We start from the raw sequence: 17,370 nt of genomic DNA on the forward strand, positions 1-17,370 counted from the left end.
TAGCATCGGCCCTGACGGCACACAGCCGTCACCAAAGACTCATTAAGGACCAATTACTGGTTATGGCCACGTAAATCAGCTGAGAGTCATTTAGTGAAGTCTGTAATGTGTGTCAGCAGAAACTCATAACTGGAGACAATTCATTTGAGTTAATGAAACACATTGTACCTGGTACAGTTGGACAGAAATACACACTGAGCATGAGGGTTAATCCATTCCTGTGAGGACACACACACCACACACACACACACATTCAGATGATGCAACAGCTGCTGTTGGCTCATTATCCAACATTGTGTTACACACACCTGCACTCACAGGGTGTTGTGTGTGGTGTGAGAGACGTTGTCCTTGAGTGTGTTAATGGCCACCCTGAACTCTGTTCATCACTCAAACACACACACTTGTTTACACAGGATAGGTGTGTAGGAGAGTGCGGCTTTTTCTTTCTAAATCCCTGGTGATGGATGTTGAGTGTGTGTCTGTGTGTGTGTGTGTGTTGCGCTGTAGGTGGCTGTCTCCCTGACCTCTAGTTGATGGCAGTGTGACTTTTAATAGCACATTGAGACCTAATTATAGTTCTCTGGTCGCACAACCCCACTGCTTTATGGCCTCATGTGTGTTTCCGTGCGTTGGGGCTTAGTATGCCCTAAATCAGGCCGTTCCTAACAAACACACACATGGTTGCACACTCACACCCGGAGCCAGGTGTGTGTGTGGAGGTGTTAATGGAGATATCAGATTCAGCCAGAGGGAGAAACGCAGCTCCCAGCACAACACGACTTCAGGGCTGAAATGAAACAGAAGCCATGAAAGTCATTCAGGATCGCTAGGACCTGGATTTAACAAACCAACACAGAAAGCCGAGTCAAACTGCAGAGTCACGGCTCTCGTTAAGCACAAAGTGTAACACAAACATCTCAGTGCTTTCTTGGCCCGCTGCTTATACACATCTGAACCGTGGGTCCAAATTAAATTGCTTTTGCTGCCTAAAGAAACCAAACTTTATGGACTTCAGCTGGAGTTATTGAATTTGTCTTGTACACACTCTCCCAGAAAGAAAGCTGAGGAATGTAGGTAAATCGAAGTTTAAATAAAAACCTCCGTCCCGTTTGCTTTGAGGATATTTGCTCTGACATCTGAACTGTTTATCCAGAACCTGAGTGGAATCATGGGGCTGACGGCCTGCTGTCAGAGAGAGGACGACCATGAAGCATTGTGGAGCAGCCTCAGGGACCCACAGGTGATATAAGACGATCTAAAGGTTGAAGCTGTCCTCTGTCCTCCTCTCGTCAGGGCACCACTCCCTGTGCATCCAGTCCATGGACGGGATGCTGATGTTCTTCGAGCAGGACAGTTACTCCTTCGGCAGGTTCCTCCCCGGCTTCCTGCTGCCCGGTCCTCTGGTCTACAACAGCAGGACAGACGGCTTCCTGACCGTGTCCTCCGCCCGACAGCTGGAAAGCTACAAGTACGTTTTAATGCACCCACGTGTTGGTTATGTCCACCTCTTGTGAACACCATATCTCAAGAACACCTTGAGGGAATTTCTTCACATTTGGTATAAACCTTCATTTGGACTCACTGAAGAACTGATGAGATGTTGGTGGTCGAGGTTAAAAGTTACCCCCCCCCCCCCCCACACACACACCTCTTCTGCCTTGTGATATCTCAGGCTCCAGGGAATCCTTTCCAATTGGGTACAAATGCTTCCTTGGACTCGAGGATAACCTGATTAGCATGTGCAGTTAAAACAGCTCATGTTCATCGTGACCCCACAAAACCCTCTTTATGTCTTGTGAGTGCATTATCTGAAAACCGCCTCGAGGGAATCCTTTCAAAACTGGCACAAGCGTTCACTTAGACTCGTGGATTAACTGATTAGATCTTGGTTTATCTAAGGTCAAGGTCACGGTGCCTCTTGAACATCTCATCTCAAGTCTGTCTTCAGGGGGCTTCTTCACATTTTGACCGGTTTAATCTGATTCGATTTCAAGGGGTCAAAGGTCACAGCGACCTCGCACGAGTCAAGAAAGGATTGAAACCGCACCGGTCGACAGAGACGTACAATTTCCGGGGGGATAAGGCGAACGCTAACCCGACTACGTACTCTTCACTTAGCAAATGCTAATCCGTCGGCTGCAGCAGCTTTGAAGCTGTCTGAGGTTATCTCATGTTGTTCACTGTCTTTCTGATCAGCTGCTCGTGGTTACAGAGCAGCGCTGACTAAAGCTCCAACATCTTAGAGGCATCTGCTCTCGCTCTGTCCCTCGTCTGCGTGGACCCGAGCAGACACACACATGCACGCTGCTTTTGATCGGAAAGTACCTCACTTTAATTTAAGCTCACGCACACTTCCCCAGTTCCCCCCCGGCTGAGGCATGGCAAGCTTTAAGAAGTCTCACAGGCTGCGTGGGTGTACAGTGTGTGTCTGTGTGTGTGTGTGTGTGTGTGTAGCTTTCTCTCACAGCTGTTTGTTATCTGTGTGCCCCCCCCCCCCTCCCCCCCACCAGTATCAAGAGATTCTCCAGACGAGATATCACCGTGGAAATACTGACTTCACACTCAAACACGCCCCTGCAGATCTCACACTGTAGTAAATTACATGGAGCTCAGCAGACACACAGCACCTGCACATACACAACAACGCTTTGAGCTAAAACTGAAACTTACCCGTCTTGATCGCCCCCTGCTGGCTGGCTGCAGTACACAGCCGTTTTCATGCAGGATCATGAGAAACACATATGATCCTGCTGTGTTCTCTCGTGGGCTCACTCAGACCTTTTCCAGATATTTCACTTGGGTGCTCTGCTCTCTGGAGATATTTACGTTCTCACATGCATAAAGTCATAAACCCTGTCTTCTTCATGCAAGTGGACGGGACATGGATCAAAATAAAGAAAATCTTAGTACGTAAATAAATGTATGACGCCATCGGCACAAAATGGCAGCGTTCGTATCCGGGATATTTTGGCTTCATTTCTGGAAAGTGGGAAGAAGTGGAGATATGTTATGTCCATCTTTTTATGTTCATTCTATCGTATTAAGAAATTAATACGATACTTAGATGGTCGCTTCACCTCATTAAAAAAAAAGACCCAATATTATCCCCCTCCTCTTGTAGCCGATCAGAATCACGTCTGGTGCAGAGAAGCTCTTAGTTCCCCGACCCCCGCTGAGCTGTGGCCTCCAGGCTGTTACATCTCACATGACGGGTGAGGGCTTCACTGACTGTTATACATTTAATATCAGATGACTGGTCAAACTGTTCTGCCTCCCTCAGTTTATTTAGCTTGTTGGACCTTCTCCTGCCCTGATGAATGAGAGCTTGATTTCATCCGCTGTGTGTGTGTGTGTGTGTGTGTGTGTGTGTGTGTGTGTGTATGTGTGTGTGTGTGTGTGTTGGCGTCAGCTTTGAGATTTTTAGTTTGTGTTTATCCATGGACACTGGGAGGGTATATGCATGTAGTGTGTGTTTGTATAATTTGTGTAAGTGTGTACGCTCTGTATATGTTTGTGTGATGTATGTGCTGAAGGTAGATGAGTGTATTTGTTTGCGGACCTCTTCAGAGGGATCGACTTTCATATAAATCAGACAAACGTTTCCTCAACCTCAGTGTCTGATGACTGATGTAGCCTGCACACACATGCACGCACACACACACACGGACACACACAGACACACACACACACTGGCCCTACCTCTGCCCATTTGTGAGAGAGCAGAGTACAACACTGAAATTACGTTAAAATGCCAAAGAAAGAAAAAGTTCCCAAAAGTGCAGTATGTTACGGCCAATTGTGTGTTCATGTACTTGGGTGTGTAGCTGTGTGTGTGTGTGTTTGCGTGTGAGTCTGTTCTGCCTCCTAATACATTAGTCATGAAGGTGGATAATCATATATCATATTGGGGGTTTATGAGTTGTCTCTTTTTATACACAGGGCTTTGTGCAATTCTTTAAACCATCTCCCACCCACACACACACACACACACACACACACACACACACACACGCACAGACACACACACACTGCTACACATGCATGTACAGTTTTAATTCATTCTTCTTACCCACAAACCCATCATTAGCAAAACATCTAAGCGAGGGGGTGGAATATAAAAACCTGAGCATTATGAAAGAACAGTTTATTTTATTGTGTTGTTTTAGTTTTATTAGGCTGAATTTAATCCCTCATCCATCCAGGAGTTGGCCTGTCGATCGGTTGAGTGCCTGCTCTGAAAGCTCAGGAGCTCTGACACGTTTAATATATTTTTCAGTCCGTTTTCTTGCCCGGGAAACGGTCACGGTGCGATGAAAAGGTTTCTGTACTGGCGGTCATCCATAGAGCCGCCCGTTAGTCTGCCAGCCGGTTCTCACCGAGGCTCAGAGCTACTGTACAGATGAGTTCAAAACTGTAAATCCTGTGTTGTAATGCAAAAACTCAAAGTTTAGAACATTTCCATTTTCCGTTTTATACTCAATGTTCAGGGGAATTATCGTCACTTTTAAATCTGGTCAGTCTGCAATTTCTTCTTTTACAGAAAATGTAAATATTTAGAAAATAAATACGATTTTATTAAAGTAACATTATGACTCATCTCAATTACAACTTTTTTCCATTTCCAGTCTGAGTCTGTGCAGTCGGGATCGTGGTATGGAGCCGACTCTCAACCAATCATGAGCCAGTCTCAGCTGTCAATCGTGACCTTTTACTCTGTTTCTATATCATCAGATAACCACTTAAAGACAAACTTATCAAACACATGAAACATGAACAAACAAGAACGAGTTAAAATTACGTTTGTTTGAGAAAACAGAAAACAAGCACATGCTGATGTTTTCATGATATATTTTGAACGTTAAGCATCTTAATTCAGTGCGTCGGCAAGAAAACACTTATAAATACGTGTTAAATACAAATTAGAAATGAGGCTGGTGGGAACTCTGCAGGTATTTGAGTTTAAACTTCCTGCAGAGTTAAAAGTATTACAGGTGGAAACACGAGTCTGTAAGCGGCAGACATATTGGATTACGGGCCTAACGGTTTAAGGTCCATTTCAGACACGACAGGTTTGATTAACGGCAGGTTTCTGGTCCAAATGTGCATTGGTTCGTGTAAATACCTGAGCGGATAAATCAGAGGTTATTTGGTGTTTGGTCTGCGGTTCCGAGTCGGGCTTGGTCGGGTCCGGAGCTCTCCGTTCATCCAGGTGTTAGAGCTGAAGGATAGATTCCCGCCAAGCTGCTTCCTCTGCCAGCTGCTTACTGGAAAAACTCCTGATGCTGGAGATGCCAAAATCAACTGACCACAGATCAGTCTGACCACTTTATCCTTAGCAATTTGCCGACTGCTCACTGATTAAAACTGATAGACCACAGTTCGGGGGAGCAGCGGGGCCTCCTGGCGTGTTGACTGACCTGACAGAAGCTGTAAAGGAGAAGGAGAATATAAGACTCTAGTCACGGATTTACTTAATAACCAACATTTCACAGTGTTCAACTTTATTTAAACAAATCGAATGAGACGCACGAGGATTTCTGCCTCGGCCGCGCAGATGAGGTTTCTCAGGAGAAGTAGGGATGTTGTTGTGGTCTTGGGCTGGTGGTTAAAGAAGCAGAACCAGTAACCAGAGAGTCACTAATGGGAGTTCTTTGACTGGCTGTGGGATATGTGCACTCTACGCAGTGCAAGGTGCTCTTGAGCAAGGCGTTTCACTTCCAGCTGTCACTGAGTTAAATGTGATGTAATCAGTTACGTATTGTTCCTGTCTTAGAGGTCACCGTCAGGGGATTGTAATCCACAGACCTCCTTCAGTTTGTGTAAACACATGTTTGTGTTTGTGTCCCTCTCAGGTACGAGACTCTGGCCGTGGCCACAGAGGCGGAGACTCGGCAGGATCCTGACCAGCCCGTGAAGACTGGAGGCAAGAGGCTGACAGTGAGTCGTGAACACAGCACCTGCCGGAGATACTCTCAAAACCTCCTATCAAAGTTACACGTGAAGGTTCTTTCATACGTGGATCAAACCAACTGGAAGATTCATCCTCATCCTCACTGCAGCAGTTTAACGCTATGACCACATAACCTTTGAAAAGTCCAGTTCACCAGATCAGAACCTAGAACAGAACCTTCCCCACATTAGCACAAACACAGTAGAACCATGAATCCCAGAGTCACAGACATGTTTTATAAAGAGTGTACAGACATTACTCTTTTTAAATGAGAAGAAATGAGGGCAGTGTGGTGCAACAGTGATGTTAATGTGTGTCTGTGTGTGTCTGTCTACCAGCCCGACTGGACGTTTGTCCTGGGAGAACAGGCCCTCGACCTCTCCGTGCCCTCCTTCTCCCACTCCTCTTCATCGATCTTCGTCCTGGGTGAGAGGAACCTCTACTGCCTCAGAGACAATGGCCAGATTCGCTTCATGAAGAAGCTGGAGTTCAGCTCCAGCTGCTTCCTCCCTTACGCCTCAGGTAAACCACGACCCTTCGAGCCCAGGGTTGACCTAGTGCACCAGCTGACCGTATTCAATGTGTGATTTCAGTTTCACGATTGTTGAGCTGTGGTTTATGATCTGTACCGCAGCCGACCACCAGGGCACGATCGAGACACTGATCGAGACACTGCGGTCCATCATTATAAACAGTCTCTGATCTTTGCCCTCTGCATTTTGTAGTTTTAACAGGAAATGCCATAGGTTGAAATTTAAAATAGAAATGGGCAGGAGCAGTTGTTGATGTTCCTGAAGGAGCGTGGACACGTGATGTCTCTGTGAGAACTGAGAGCTGTGCTGTGCGTGGGTGAGCGTCAAATTGAGCCAGTGCAGCAGCGGTGAAGCTCAGATGTGTTCCCCCTGGTTTCAAGTGCAGGGCAGCAACACAAACCTCACCATGCCTCACTGCACCTGCCACAACCAAACGCCTCAGAGCAAGTGAACAAATACACAAAACAAAGCGTCCTGTGCGGAGGCCCGGTGCCACATGAGCTCCAGGAAGCCGCCTTTGGCAGAACGTGATGGAACAACTGCAGCAGCACTGCTACATGCATTAAAGCACAAGTGAGCAGACTACTGAACAATCTGTAGTGCATAAACACATGGTGCAAGATGAATGAAAAACCTCATAAAGGCAGACATTTTAATGTGCATGACAGAGTTGAGATATACAAAGCTGTGGGCCTCCTTGGGTTTTCTAAGAAATGGGAGGATTCAATGTTACTCTATGGTGTACACTAAAAAATACAGAAAATTCCAAAACCCTTATATATAAAAATTATATATATATATCCCAGATTCACATGCTGCCATCTTGCACATTTGGAGTCTGTGTGGGAGTGATTGGGGGGCGGAGATGTGGCATCAAGGTCTCACAGAGGCAGACCAATCACGAGTCAGTTTCAGCTGCCAATCACAATGTGTCACCACATTTGATATCTGGAATAAGTACAAGTTATTAAAACCAGATTTGTCAGAAACATGAACACTTGATCAGTGTAAAATGAGAGACTTTTTTGTGGAGAAATTAGTTTGAATTGAATTTGAATTTGTTTGGTCCTTGTCCCATTTGCTTACATGGAATCAAATTCCTCTTCTTTTGTTTCTTCTTCATCATCTTCATTTTCTGTCTCGTCTTCTCCAAACCATCTTCTCCTTCGTGTTCTTTCTTTTAACTGTGTCTTCTTCTATATCTCCTCCTCCTCCTCCTCCTCCTCCTCCTCCTCCTCCTCCTCCTCCTCCTCCAGTGACATCATGGTGGTTTAACAATTGGTTTCTCATCCTATTTGTTATCGTACAGCGGCTGAATAAACCACCACCGCCCTTGAAAGCACATTTAAATGAGCTGGAATTAGATCTTTTCTCCACCGACGCCTACCAGGGTTGTTTCAGCTGCTCTGGGTGATGTAGTGGTTTCATACACAACCAACGTGACTCAGAGATTTTGTTATATGTTCTCTTAAAACCTGTCTGGATCCTAAAATCTGCTTTATCATCTCTGTTTGAAACGTTTTATTTCTCTTTTATTAACACGTGTTTCTGATTAATCTTTGGACAAGAGAACTGAAATGCTTCAACATAATCTCAACCTGTGTTTCTGTTCATTTAATTTACACTGACATCCAGAGACAAAAGCTTTATTGTTCCATCTTTGAAACCATCATATAAAAGGTTATTACCAAGCTACAGCTGCACGTTAAAGCAGAATGAAGACTCTCGGGATAAACTTATTGAACGTGAAGCAATAAACAATCTTTTTATGAGCGTTTTTCAACTGCAAAAAATGTTTCTGTCTGTTTCGGTTTATCAGCAATGAACCTTAGAAGCATTTCTGTTGAGTGTTGCACTTGATCTGAACTACACCAGAGAGCTGACGGATGGAAAGAGAAAACAGGATGTGAGGAAAGTAAAAAAATAGAGGGGAGGCCGGATCCAGACGGGAGGATTGATGGAGCGATCGAGCAAACAGCCGTGAGCGCTCTACCAATATCTGCCTTCAATTTTAGAATTAAAATATCTCGGCATTTTCAAAGTGTTCGACGCTGTCTGTTCCAGTCCTTATTTCGATTATTTAAATTACTCTTGGAAATTGCCCATAAATTCAATACATGATGAGCTGGTGCAACAAAAGCAGCTTTTATTGGGACATGATTGCTGTCAACAATCGAAACCGCATAAAAGCTCCCACATGGTGGAAAGGCGGAGCACTCCTGGGATCTGGCTGCTGCTGCTGTGTCCATACTTCAGCTTCTTGTGAGGAGGCCAGCATGTCGTGACTGAGCTGCTGTCAGAGCTGCCACCCAGCGCTCAGTACAGACTCGTTATTACAGACGAGGACAGACGTCGCTGATCTCCAGTGTTTCCTCTCCTCCTGGCCCTCGGCCTCGCAGCTGCCTCGGCTGGAACGCTGCCCTTGGAACTCCTCGTCTTCCTCCCTCCGTCTGTCTGTCTGTTCCTTTCTGTCTCACAAAACTTTATTGGCTCCACTGCTCAGCTGAAACCTATCATCCAGAGTTCAGGTCCCACGTTCAAACCACAACAAGATGCAAGATCCCTGCCTTTGGAGATAAAACCATACGAGCCCAGAACTTCCAGAAACACGACAGTTGAGTGACAGATGCATTTAGATCAGGGCACGAGGACTCACAATCCTCAGATATGAGTCCAGCTGAAGATAGACATGTCGTCCATCTTTATTTACAGTTCATGACTCCTACTCCAGTCAAGATGGACGGGAGCAGAGGAAAGCATCAGTGTTGGGGCAGATGGTAGATAAAGAGAACAGATTCCAAGAAGCAGGTGAGAATAGGCAGGAACATGAGAAAAGAGGAGGCAGGAGAAGGAACCACTGAGAGGACCAGAGAAGGAATGGAACTGAGGAGGAGAGAGGAGAAAGAGAGGAAGGGGATGAGGGGATGAGAGCGAAGGGAAAGGGTAGTAATAATGTTCTGGAGATGCTCGGCCTGAAAACCGATCGGACCTTTATAATTAGGTTGTAATTATAAAGCTGATGCCGAGATAGAAGGTGTGCGTTTGCTTTGATGTGGCACCAACACACACTCTGTCATTTCGACCCCTGCGCTGTCCCACCCTGCTGACCGCTGTGACTATAATACACCTTGTGTGTTCAAGTGTGCGTGTTTGTGTTGCGTGTGGCCATCACCTCAGATCTCTCTAGGTGGTAAGTGCACCATTGGTGGGATCGACTGGACGTGTGTGTCTGTGTGTGTGTGTGTGTGAAACACAAGTAGTAAAACGCCAGTATTTATATTTAATGTTTCTAAGCATGAGTCACAGGAGGAGGTTTATATGTAACTTCATATGTCGACCTACAATAACTGACCTTGTCTCAAATTGAACGATGTACATGAATAAACTCTACGTTCAAACCAGACGGAGACGCAGGGAGATGAGTTCTGTCTCTGCAGGAGAGTTGCACTCGTCCTAAAGGGCCACGCCGCCCACCACAGGAATTTGTTATTTCTGTTATTTCTGCTTCATGGGTTTTGGATATGTGAATATGTGCCACTGTTTTCCAAAACCAAAAATCATAGACAAAACCCTCGGATCTGTGCTGCTATGAAACTGAGGCCGGGTTTCTGACCATAAATGACTAAGTTCAATCATCGCTGTGAAGTTCGGTTTCTATCGTAGAAGCAGTAACGAGCACGTAGCCGATTATAGACCTCCTCTCGGGGTTTACACTCACAAAGAAATCTTTATACTCATTATAATTTTACGAGTTTAAATTTCACTGGAATAATCCATTTTGGTCCCTTTTTAGCACATAATCATAATAATGGTTTCACCTCTTTAAAGCATCAACGTCTGAAACGTGTTCAAACCTCAAACCAGGCACATGGAAATACACCTATTCCTAGATTTCAATGCTTAATTGTCCTTTAATGTTTATGTTATATGTTATGTACATAAAACTGCTGTTCAGTATGGAAAGGGAAACGTTTATTTTACATGTACGTCATGGAGGGAATGTTTCCTTCGGTTTGTCTGACTTATTCTGGATTTCACAAATTCCTAAATAAGGAAATAATTCAAGACGTATATATTTTTTTAATTAAAAAATCTTTTCCACCTTGTTGTTTCTGTAAAATAAATGTTTGTTTAACATGAACAACGTGTCATAAGCATGTTCTGCACTGGCTCTTGATCTTCTATCTAACAAATCATTTCATCTCTCCGTCTCCTCCAGTGACGGAGGGAATGACCAACCTGCTGCTGGGGAACCACACCAACATGCTACTGGTTTACCAGGATGTGACTCTGAAGTGGGCGGCCCAGCTCCCCTTCGTGCCCGTGGCCGTGCGCATCGCCAACTTCCCGTACGTACCACCCTCAACAACACGTCTGTTAATGTTTGTTAGAAAACCAACTCATCAGCGCCAGTTCTACGGAGAAGAGGACAATTTGTGTTCCAGTGTTGTATATTAAACACACACACACACACACGTACACTGACTTACACAACGTGTGCACACACACAAAACACAGCTAAAAATAAACACGCACGTACCCACAGCAGGTATGTTACTGCGTTTATCAGCTTGTGAAATCCTGTGTGTTACTTTTGACAGGAAATTGCCCAACAGTATCTTCCAGCTGGCCAATCAGAGCCGAGCAGGGAGGGGCCAGCTGGAGCCTTTTCCAAACAACTCCAATCAAACCGCAATTTGATACAATTACAACTCACAACTTGTGTGTGTGTGTGTTTTAGATACAGGAGATAGTGTGTGTCTGGCTAGCTGTTTGGTTTAGTTGGAGGTTGTGTTGTTTTAAAGCACTTGATAGTCATCATCTTGTTCAGTGTGTTGCCAGGACCCTGCACTGAGTGTGGGAGAGAAACACACACATGCCAAAATACACAAAACAAACACACACACACACACACACACACACAATGGCTCCTGCAACTTTATGTGGCTATATGTCATTTACAGCAGCGTTCCAGGAGTGGACACAAATTATTATTTTCTATTATTTGCAACATGTGTTTTAAAAGCCATACTTTTGTTAACCTTGACCTTGACCTTGACCTTGGACCGCACACACTCGCACCCTCCTGCAGGCAGAAGAGAATTTCATTGTTCAGTGTTAACTTCTTTTTGCAGAAGAAGTTGACTCCCATTTATTCATGAACATAAATATGAATTCAGCAGGTTTTTGTAAAGGTCAGAGATTAGAAAGGAGCAGAGTATCTTTTGACCGATCGTTGGGGAAACACAGTATTTCATTTACGTACAAAGTTCTATAATAGATGTTTCATGCTGCAGTGCTTAGTGTCATGTACAGTTTGTTATAACGTTCTAACTACAGCTGCTGCGAGTTTCCTCTTTTCCTCCGGTCATATTTATGATCCACAGTTTTTCTCTGACAAGTGGTGGGAACTGATTTTCTCAGAGGGTCGGGGGAAGTGTGTGTAAATGTGTGTGTGTGTGTGTGTCTGTTTGTGAGTTTTATTGAGTGAGTGAGTGAAAGCTGTCGTTATGAATGTGTGTGTGTGTGTGTGTGTGTGTGTGTGTGTGTTGGTCATGTGTGAGTGAGTGTGTGTTTCCGCAGCAGTTAAAGTGAAGGTTTTATTCCCCCTCAGACACCCTCCTGTGCAGGTGTGGAGTCGACTGCTGCTCTAGACCTGAACCCTGTGTGCGTGTTCGTGTGTGTGTGCGCACGTGTGTTTGCGTGTGTGTGCGGGTGTTTGTATGTGTGTTTGTGTGTGTGTTTGTGCGTGTGTGTGTGTTTGTGTTACTACCTCACGAGTCTCAAACTACATCACATCTGCAACGAGTTAATATGCACGACTGCATCATTCATTATTTCCCCTTCTCTCTCCTTCTCTCCTCCTCTCCTCTCCTTCTCTCCTTCTCTTACCCTCCTCTCCTCTCCACTCTCCTCCTCTTTCTCTCTACTCATCTCTCCTTCTCTTCTTCTCCTCATCTTTCCACTCTCCTCCTCTTCCTCTCCACTCCTCTTCCCTTCTCTCTCCTTCTCTCGCTCTCACTTTCCCTCCTGTCCTCTCCTCTCTCCTTCTCTTCCTCTCCCCTCCTCTCTCATTCTCTCTCCTTCACTTTCCCTCCTGTCCTCTCCTCTTTCCTTCTCTTCCCCTCCCCTCCTCTCCTCTCTCCTTCTCTCTCTCTCTCCTCTCTCCTTCTCTTCCTCTCCTCTTCCTCTCCACACCTCTCTCCTTCTCTCTCCTTCTCTCGCTTTCGCTTTCCCTCCTGTCCTCTCCTCTCTCCTTCTCTCTCTCTCTCCTCTCTCCTTCTCTTCCTCTCCTCTTCCTCTCCACACCTCTCTCCTTCTCTCTCCTTCTCTCGCTTTCGCTTTCCCTCCTGTCCTCTCCTCTCTCCTTCTCTCTCCTTCTCTCGCTTTCACTTTCCCTCCTGTCCTCTCCTCTCTCCTTCTCTTCCTCTCCCCTCCTCTCTCATTCTCTCTCCTTCACTTTCCCTCCTGTCCTCTCCTATCTCCTTCTCTTCCGTCTCCTCTCTGTTCCTCTCCTTCTCTCTCTCTCTCCACTCTCCTCCTCTTCCTCTCCTCTTCCTCTCCACTCCTCTCTCCTTCTCTCGCTCTCACTTTCCCTCCTGTCCTCTCCTCTTTCCTTCTCTTCCCCTCCCCTCCTCTCCTCTCTCCTTCTCTCTCTCTCTCCTCTCTCCTTCTCTTCCTCAGGGAGTTGAAGGGCCTGGTGGTCAGTCTGAGTTCGGACGGTCACCTCCTGTGCTCCTACATGGGCACAGACCCCTCCTTCTTCTCCACGCCCAAGGTGGACGCCAGGGAGGCCGACTATGAGCAGGTGGACGCTGAGATGAAGAAGCTCCAGAAGTTCATCAGAGATGCCACAAGGACTCAGGGTGGGAGTCCAGACACACACATCAGACCAGCTGCACTGGATCACAATAAAAGTCACTAGAACTGTATGAAACCATATTTAGATCTCCTGAAAGATGCTGATAGATGTTTTAGAGGCAGTTCCACACCTGCCTCTGACCTCAGTCCGTGGTTTCCTGACTTCTCTTGAAACATATTTCTATCTGGATATTTTTCGTGGGTAAAACTCTTTGACCTCTGTTTCTATTTCAGACATCCTCCCTAAATCTGATGCTGAGGAGGACCTGACTATGAAAGCTTCTGTGTCCTCAAGTGTGGACAGTCCATCGGTAAACGCACAAGAACACACACATTTTAATGAACACACACAGACACACAGTAGATTCATCTCTCCTTTTGTCCACAGCAAGCTCTGACTCAAGATATCGACGGTGTGGCCGTCCCCTCAGTCACCATCCAGGTGAGCTGCTGGTGTCCTGAGGAACTTCAACACCTCAATCTGTCCAAGTTCTACGTCTGAACCTCTCTTGTATGCTCTTCATCCTCCAGGTGAAGGTGAAGGCCTGTGGGGTTGTGTCGTCCTGTAAACTGAGTGTTGCCGTTCAGCCGCCTCTGGCCGTCACCCAGGACCAGTTTGCTCTCGAGCCGATGGGTCAGTCACCTCTTGCTTTACTTTGTCTGCGTGTTTGTGTGATTGGAATTTCTGCCTCTTTGAGCTAAATTCTGAATAAATGTGCAGATTCTGTCGGAGAGGGAGAAGGAAACCATTTTGTGGCAGGAAACCTTCTCTTTTGTATTTCTAGTTTGACCAATCACGTTTCAGCAGCTTTGGTTGCTGGCTGGTAAATAGACTGAGTTGAAAGAGGTGAAACACATCGAGAGGAGGTTATGTGGTCTTTAAGTTGCCTACATTTATATTCATAATTAGCTGTTAACACAGTATTGTTGTTTGTTTGGAGAAACGTTTGTGATTTCAACGTGATGAGAGAAACTAAGATAGATTTCATCAGGTTTTTAACAATCTCTTCTGTTGTTCCCGGCTGTTCTCTTCCACTCTCTGTCTAAATCACACACAGACACACACACACAGACACACACACGGACACACACACACACACATTTTGTCCGGTCCTCCATCACATCCTCCTCCACAGTTTGAACGCACACACTCCCGCTGACAGCTAAAGGAGTGAGAGGTGTGAGTCTGTGTGTATTTGTTCAGCTCTTATCAGTCCCTCTCCTGTGTGTTCCGTTGTCGAGCTGTTGGTGTGTGTTTCGGTCGCCTCGACCAGACGCCGGTAACTTTGATCTAAATCACCCAGACACTACGCACACACACAACCTCACAACCCCAAACACTGCTATCTGCTGTCGGCTCGTTAAAAGAACATCACCCGTCCTGTAACACAATGTCAACCTCTCTGCTTGGAGCTGCTGCACGGCCCCTCGTTTAACCTTTACATTTGTGGAATTATATAGTGTGTGTGTAATGTATACCAGTTAGGGGAGGATTTTATCTCAGGATACATATCGTACCATGAGAACTCAGATACTCTGGGAGGGAAACCTCTAAACCAAGCTGTGCTGGTGCCTTGCACTGCCTGTTGGCCTACATGTGGAGTGTGGGGCTGTACTTTCTATAGAAGGACCCGTCTTTCTTAACAAGAGAAACAAACTGCGATAGTTAGAGAATCAGGGTCCATCTAAAACATCTGGATAAATCATATGTTGGATTAAATTAGTGAAATCAAAATCATTCATCATCGTCCCTCAGGTTCTAGATTCAGACCCATCCTGCTTCTCGTTGCTGTTTCCCGTTACTGTGAGAGTTCTCTAGATCTTAATGAAAGAACAGCTGATCCATCTCATCCCATCAGAATCAGAAGTATTTTATTGCCAAGTAGGTTTACACCTACAAGGAATTTGCTCTGGTTGTTGGTGCATACAATGAACATAGAAACATAAAAACGCAATAAATACAACATACATAGGAAAAGCAATAAAAAATATAAAACCAGTATATATTTACTCACTGTTTACTTCTTATTTACTCACTGTTTACTTCTTATTTACTCACTTTTTTCCAATATTTATACAAAGCAACATTTATTTTGACATAAACATTTATGAATAAAAATATATAAAAGATAAAAGATATAAAAAGTGAAGTAAAAAGTGAAATGCAAAATGCGAAACAGTAAACAGTGTCAGATTGCAATATGCAATGTAATGCAGTATAATATAATATGATATAATGTGTTAACATTAAAAAATGTAAAAGCTTCTTCTCCCATTATGAGCATCCACCATTGTGCTGGTTCTGGATGAGGTGTGGTCGAGTGCATTGTTGGTTCATTGCTGTTTTGTCAGCATTAGAAAGCTGGTGCAGGATTGTCTAACTGGAACCTAGAGTGAAGTTACTGGTGCAGTACTTTACAACCTACCTGGACAATCTGACACTATAGCACCAAACTGCCAGGATGCACTGGTTTCACCTCTCCAACCAGGCAGCTGAGGCAGCAACCAGTTCAGCCTGAATTCCTCTGCATCATCAGATTATGTCTTTCTCAAACCCTCTCTCATTAAACTGGTCACGTTCCCTGGTGTGATTGGTTTTAATTATATTTTGTGTTGTAGCAGAGCCAAAGCATCAGTATTAAAATAATGACAAGGATCTGACACAGAAGAAGAAAGAGACGTTCTTTAGAAGAAATTGCAGGTTGGATGCAGATGGTATTCAGGTTGTTTGATGAGGATTCTTGTGTATGGCTGCGGTGAATGTTTCTCTACATTGGCAGATTTATCTTTACTTTAACTCTTGATTTCTCATCTCGACTTACTTCTCGTGATTGCAGCTGTAGAACTAATTAAAATGTTTGATTGACAACAAAATACCATCATATTGTCTTGTTATTAACAGAATTGTCACAATGAGGGTAAGAACAAAACCAGAGATTACTTTGTCGAAGGTCAAATGTCAAAGGAAAAGCTTCCGGCTCCAGTTATTTAACAGTGAAGGTGTCTGCAGTTATTTTCAAATCCATTTACAACAGCAGAGACACAGAAGTGGGAAAAGCACCAGAGAATCTTTTTTTTTCCTCTTAAACTTCTCCCTCCACTCGCTGGAAGCCTCATCCATCACGGAGGAGTATTCACCAGCTGTTCTGACACGGACCTGTATGGATTTTGAATTTATGATTTCAAGATGTGAGCAGCGTTCTCAGGCGAGGGGAACGCCATCCGTTTATTCCCAGCGCTGAATCAAACTGACCACTGCTTCCCCGTGATTAATGCAGCAATGTGATGCGTTTCACCACAGTGCATTCTTATCTGTAAATACACCGTCCGTGACCCGACGACTGCTAATCCAAACACGATGCCTTTCTTTGCACAACACGCACAACAGTTTCCTATTTTTCATACGACTTGCGTTTCATATTTTGACATAATTTACACCGCACTGCACATGTTTTAAGTTTATTTCTGAGCTTTAATATGTCCATGTCCATATAGTCTGTGCATAATTCTTTTATTTCCAGTGCCCTAACAGCTGTAATGTGCACTTCCCACAGTATTTTCATTTCTACTTTTCACCAAATACAGTTCTACAGCTGTAAGTATAGGTATTGTTTTCATTCATTATGCTGCTCATTAAATCACTATCATGTTTGCAAGAAAAATCGATATTGTTTTTGATAGAAACCTGTTAATTAGGGCAGGAGACCTGATTTTAGAGGACGTGTGAGTAGATGAAGAAGTAGTCGTTGTGCAGGATGATGAAGAAGCAAAACATTATGGATATTTTAACTGTCCACATGCTCACTTAAATGCATTATATACTATTCTAAGTATCATGTGTCCAAGTTGAACCTTATTCAACAGTTTCCTTACACAGGACTTTGTGTTTATCTTCTGGAATCGTTCTGTAGATTTCTTCTAACTGCAGCACAAAGTACAGTTCCTATGCAAGGAGGTCAGGAATGACTTGTTTCTTATTTCTAACAGTCGACCTCATGAATTAAGATTCAGCTGTAACCTGAA

The 17,370-nt window shown here is 44.6% G+C and overlaps 1 protein-coding gene across 1 annotated transcript in view; it reads left to right on the top strand.

Annotated features, from left to right (window-relative positions):
* bbs9 (Bardet-Biedl syndrome 9) overlaps nt 1–17,370 on the top strand; it is a 135,297-nt gene that overhangs the window by 9,107 nt on the left and 108,820 nt on the right. The window contains 8 exon segments of the mRNA XM_062400218.1: nt 1,297–1,471; nt 5,856–5,940; nt 6,292–6,475; nt 10,706–10,835; nt 13,171–13,352; nt 13,582–13,658; nt 13,736–13,789; nt 13,879–13,981. Coding sequence (XP_062256202.1) covers nt 1,297–1,471; nt 5,856–5,940; nt 6,292–6,475; nt 10,706–10,835; nt 13,171–13,352; nt 13,582–13,658; nt 13,736–13,789; nt 13,879–13,981 — 990 coding nt within the window.

Source organism: Platichthys flesus, chromosome 11 (genome assembly GCF_949316205.1).
Source record: "Platichthys flesus chromosome 11, fPlaFle2.1, whole genome shotgun sequence".
Taxonomy (NCBI): domain Eukaryota; kingdom Metazoa; phylum Chordata; class Actinopteri; order Pleuronectiformes; family Pleuronectidae; genus Platichthys; species Platichthys flesus.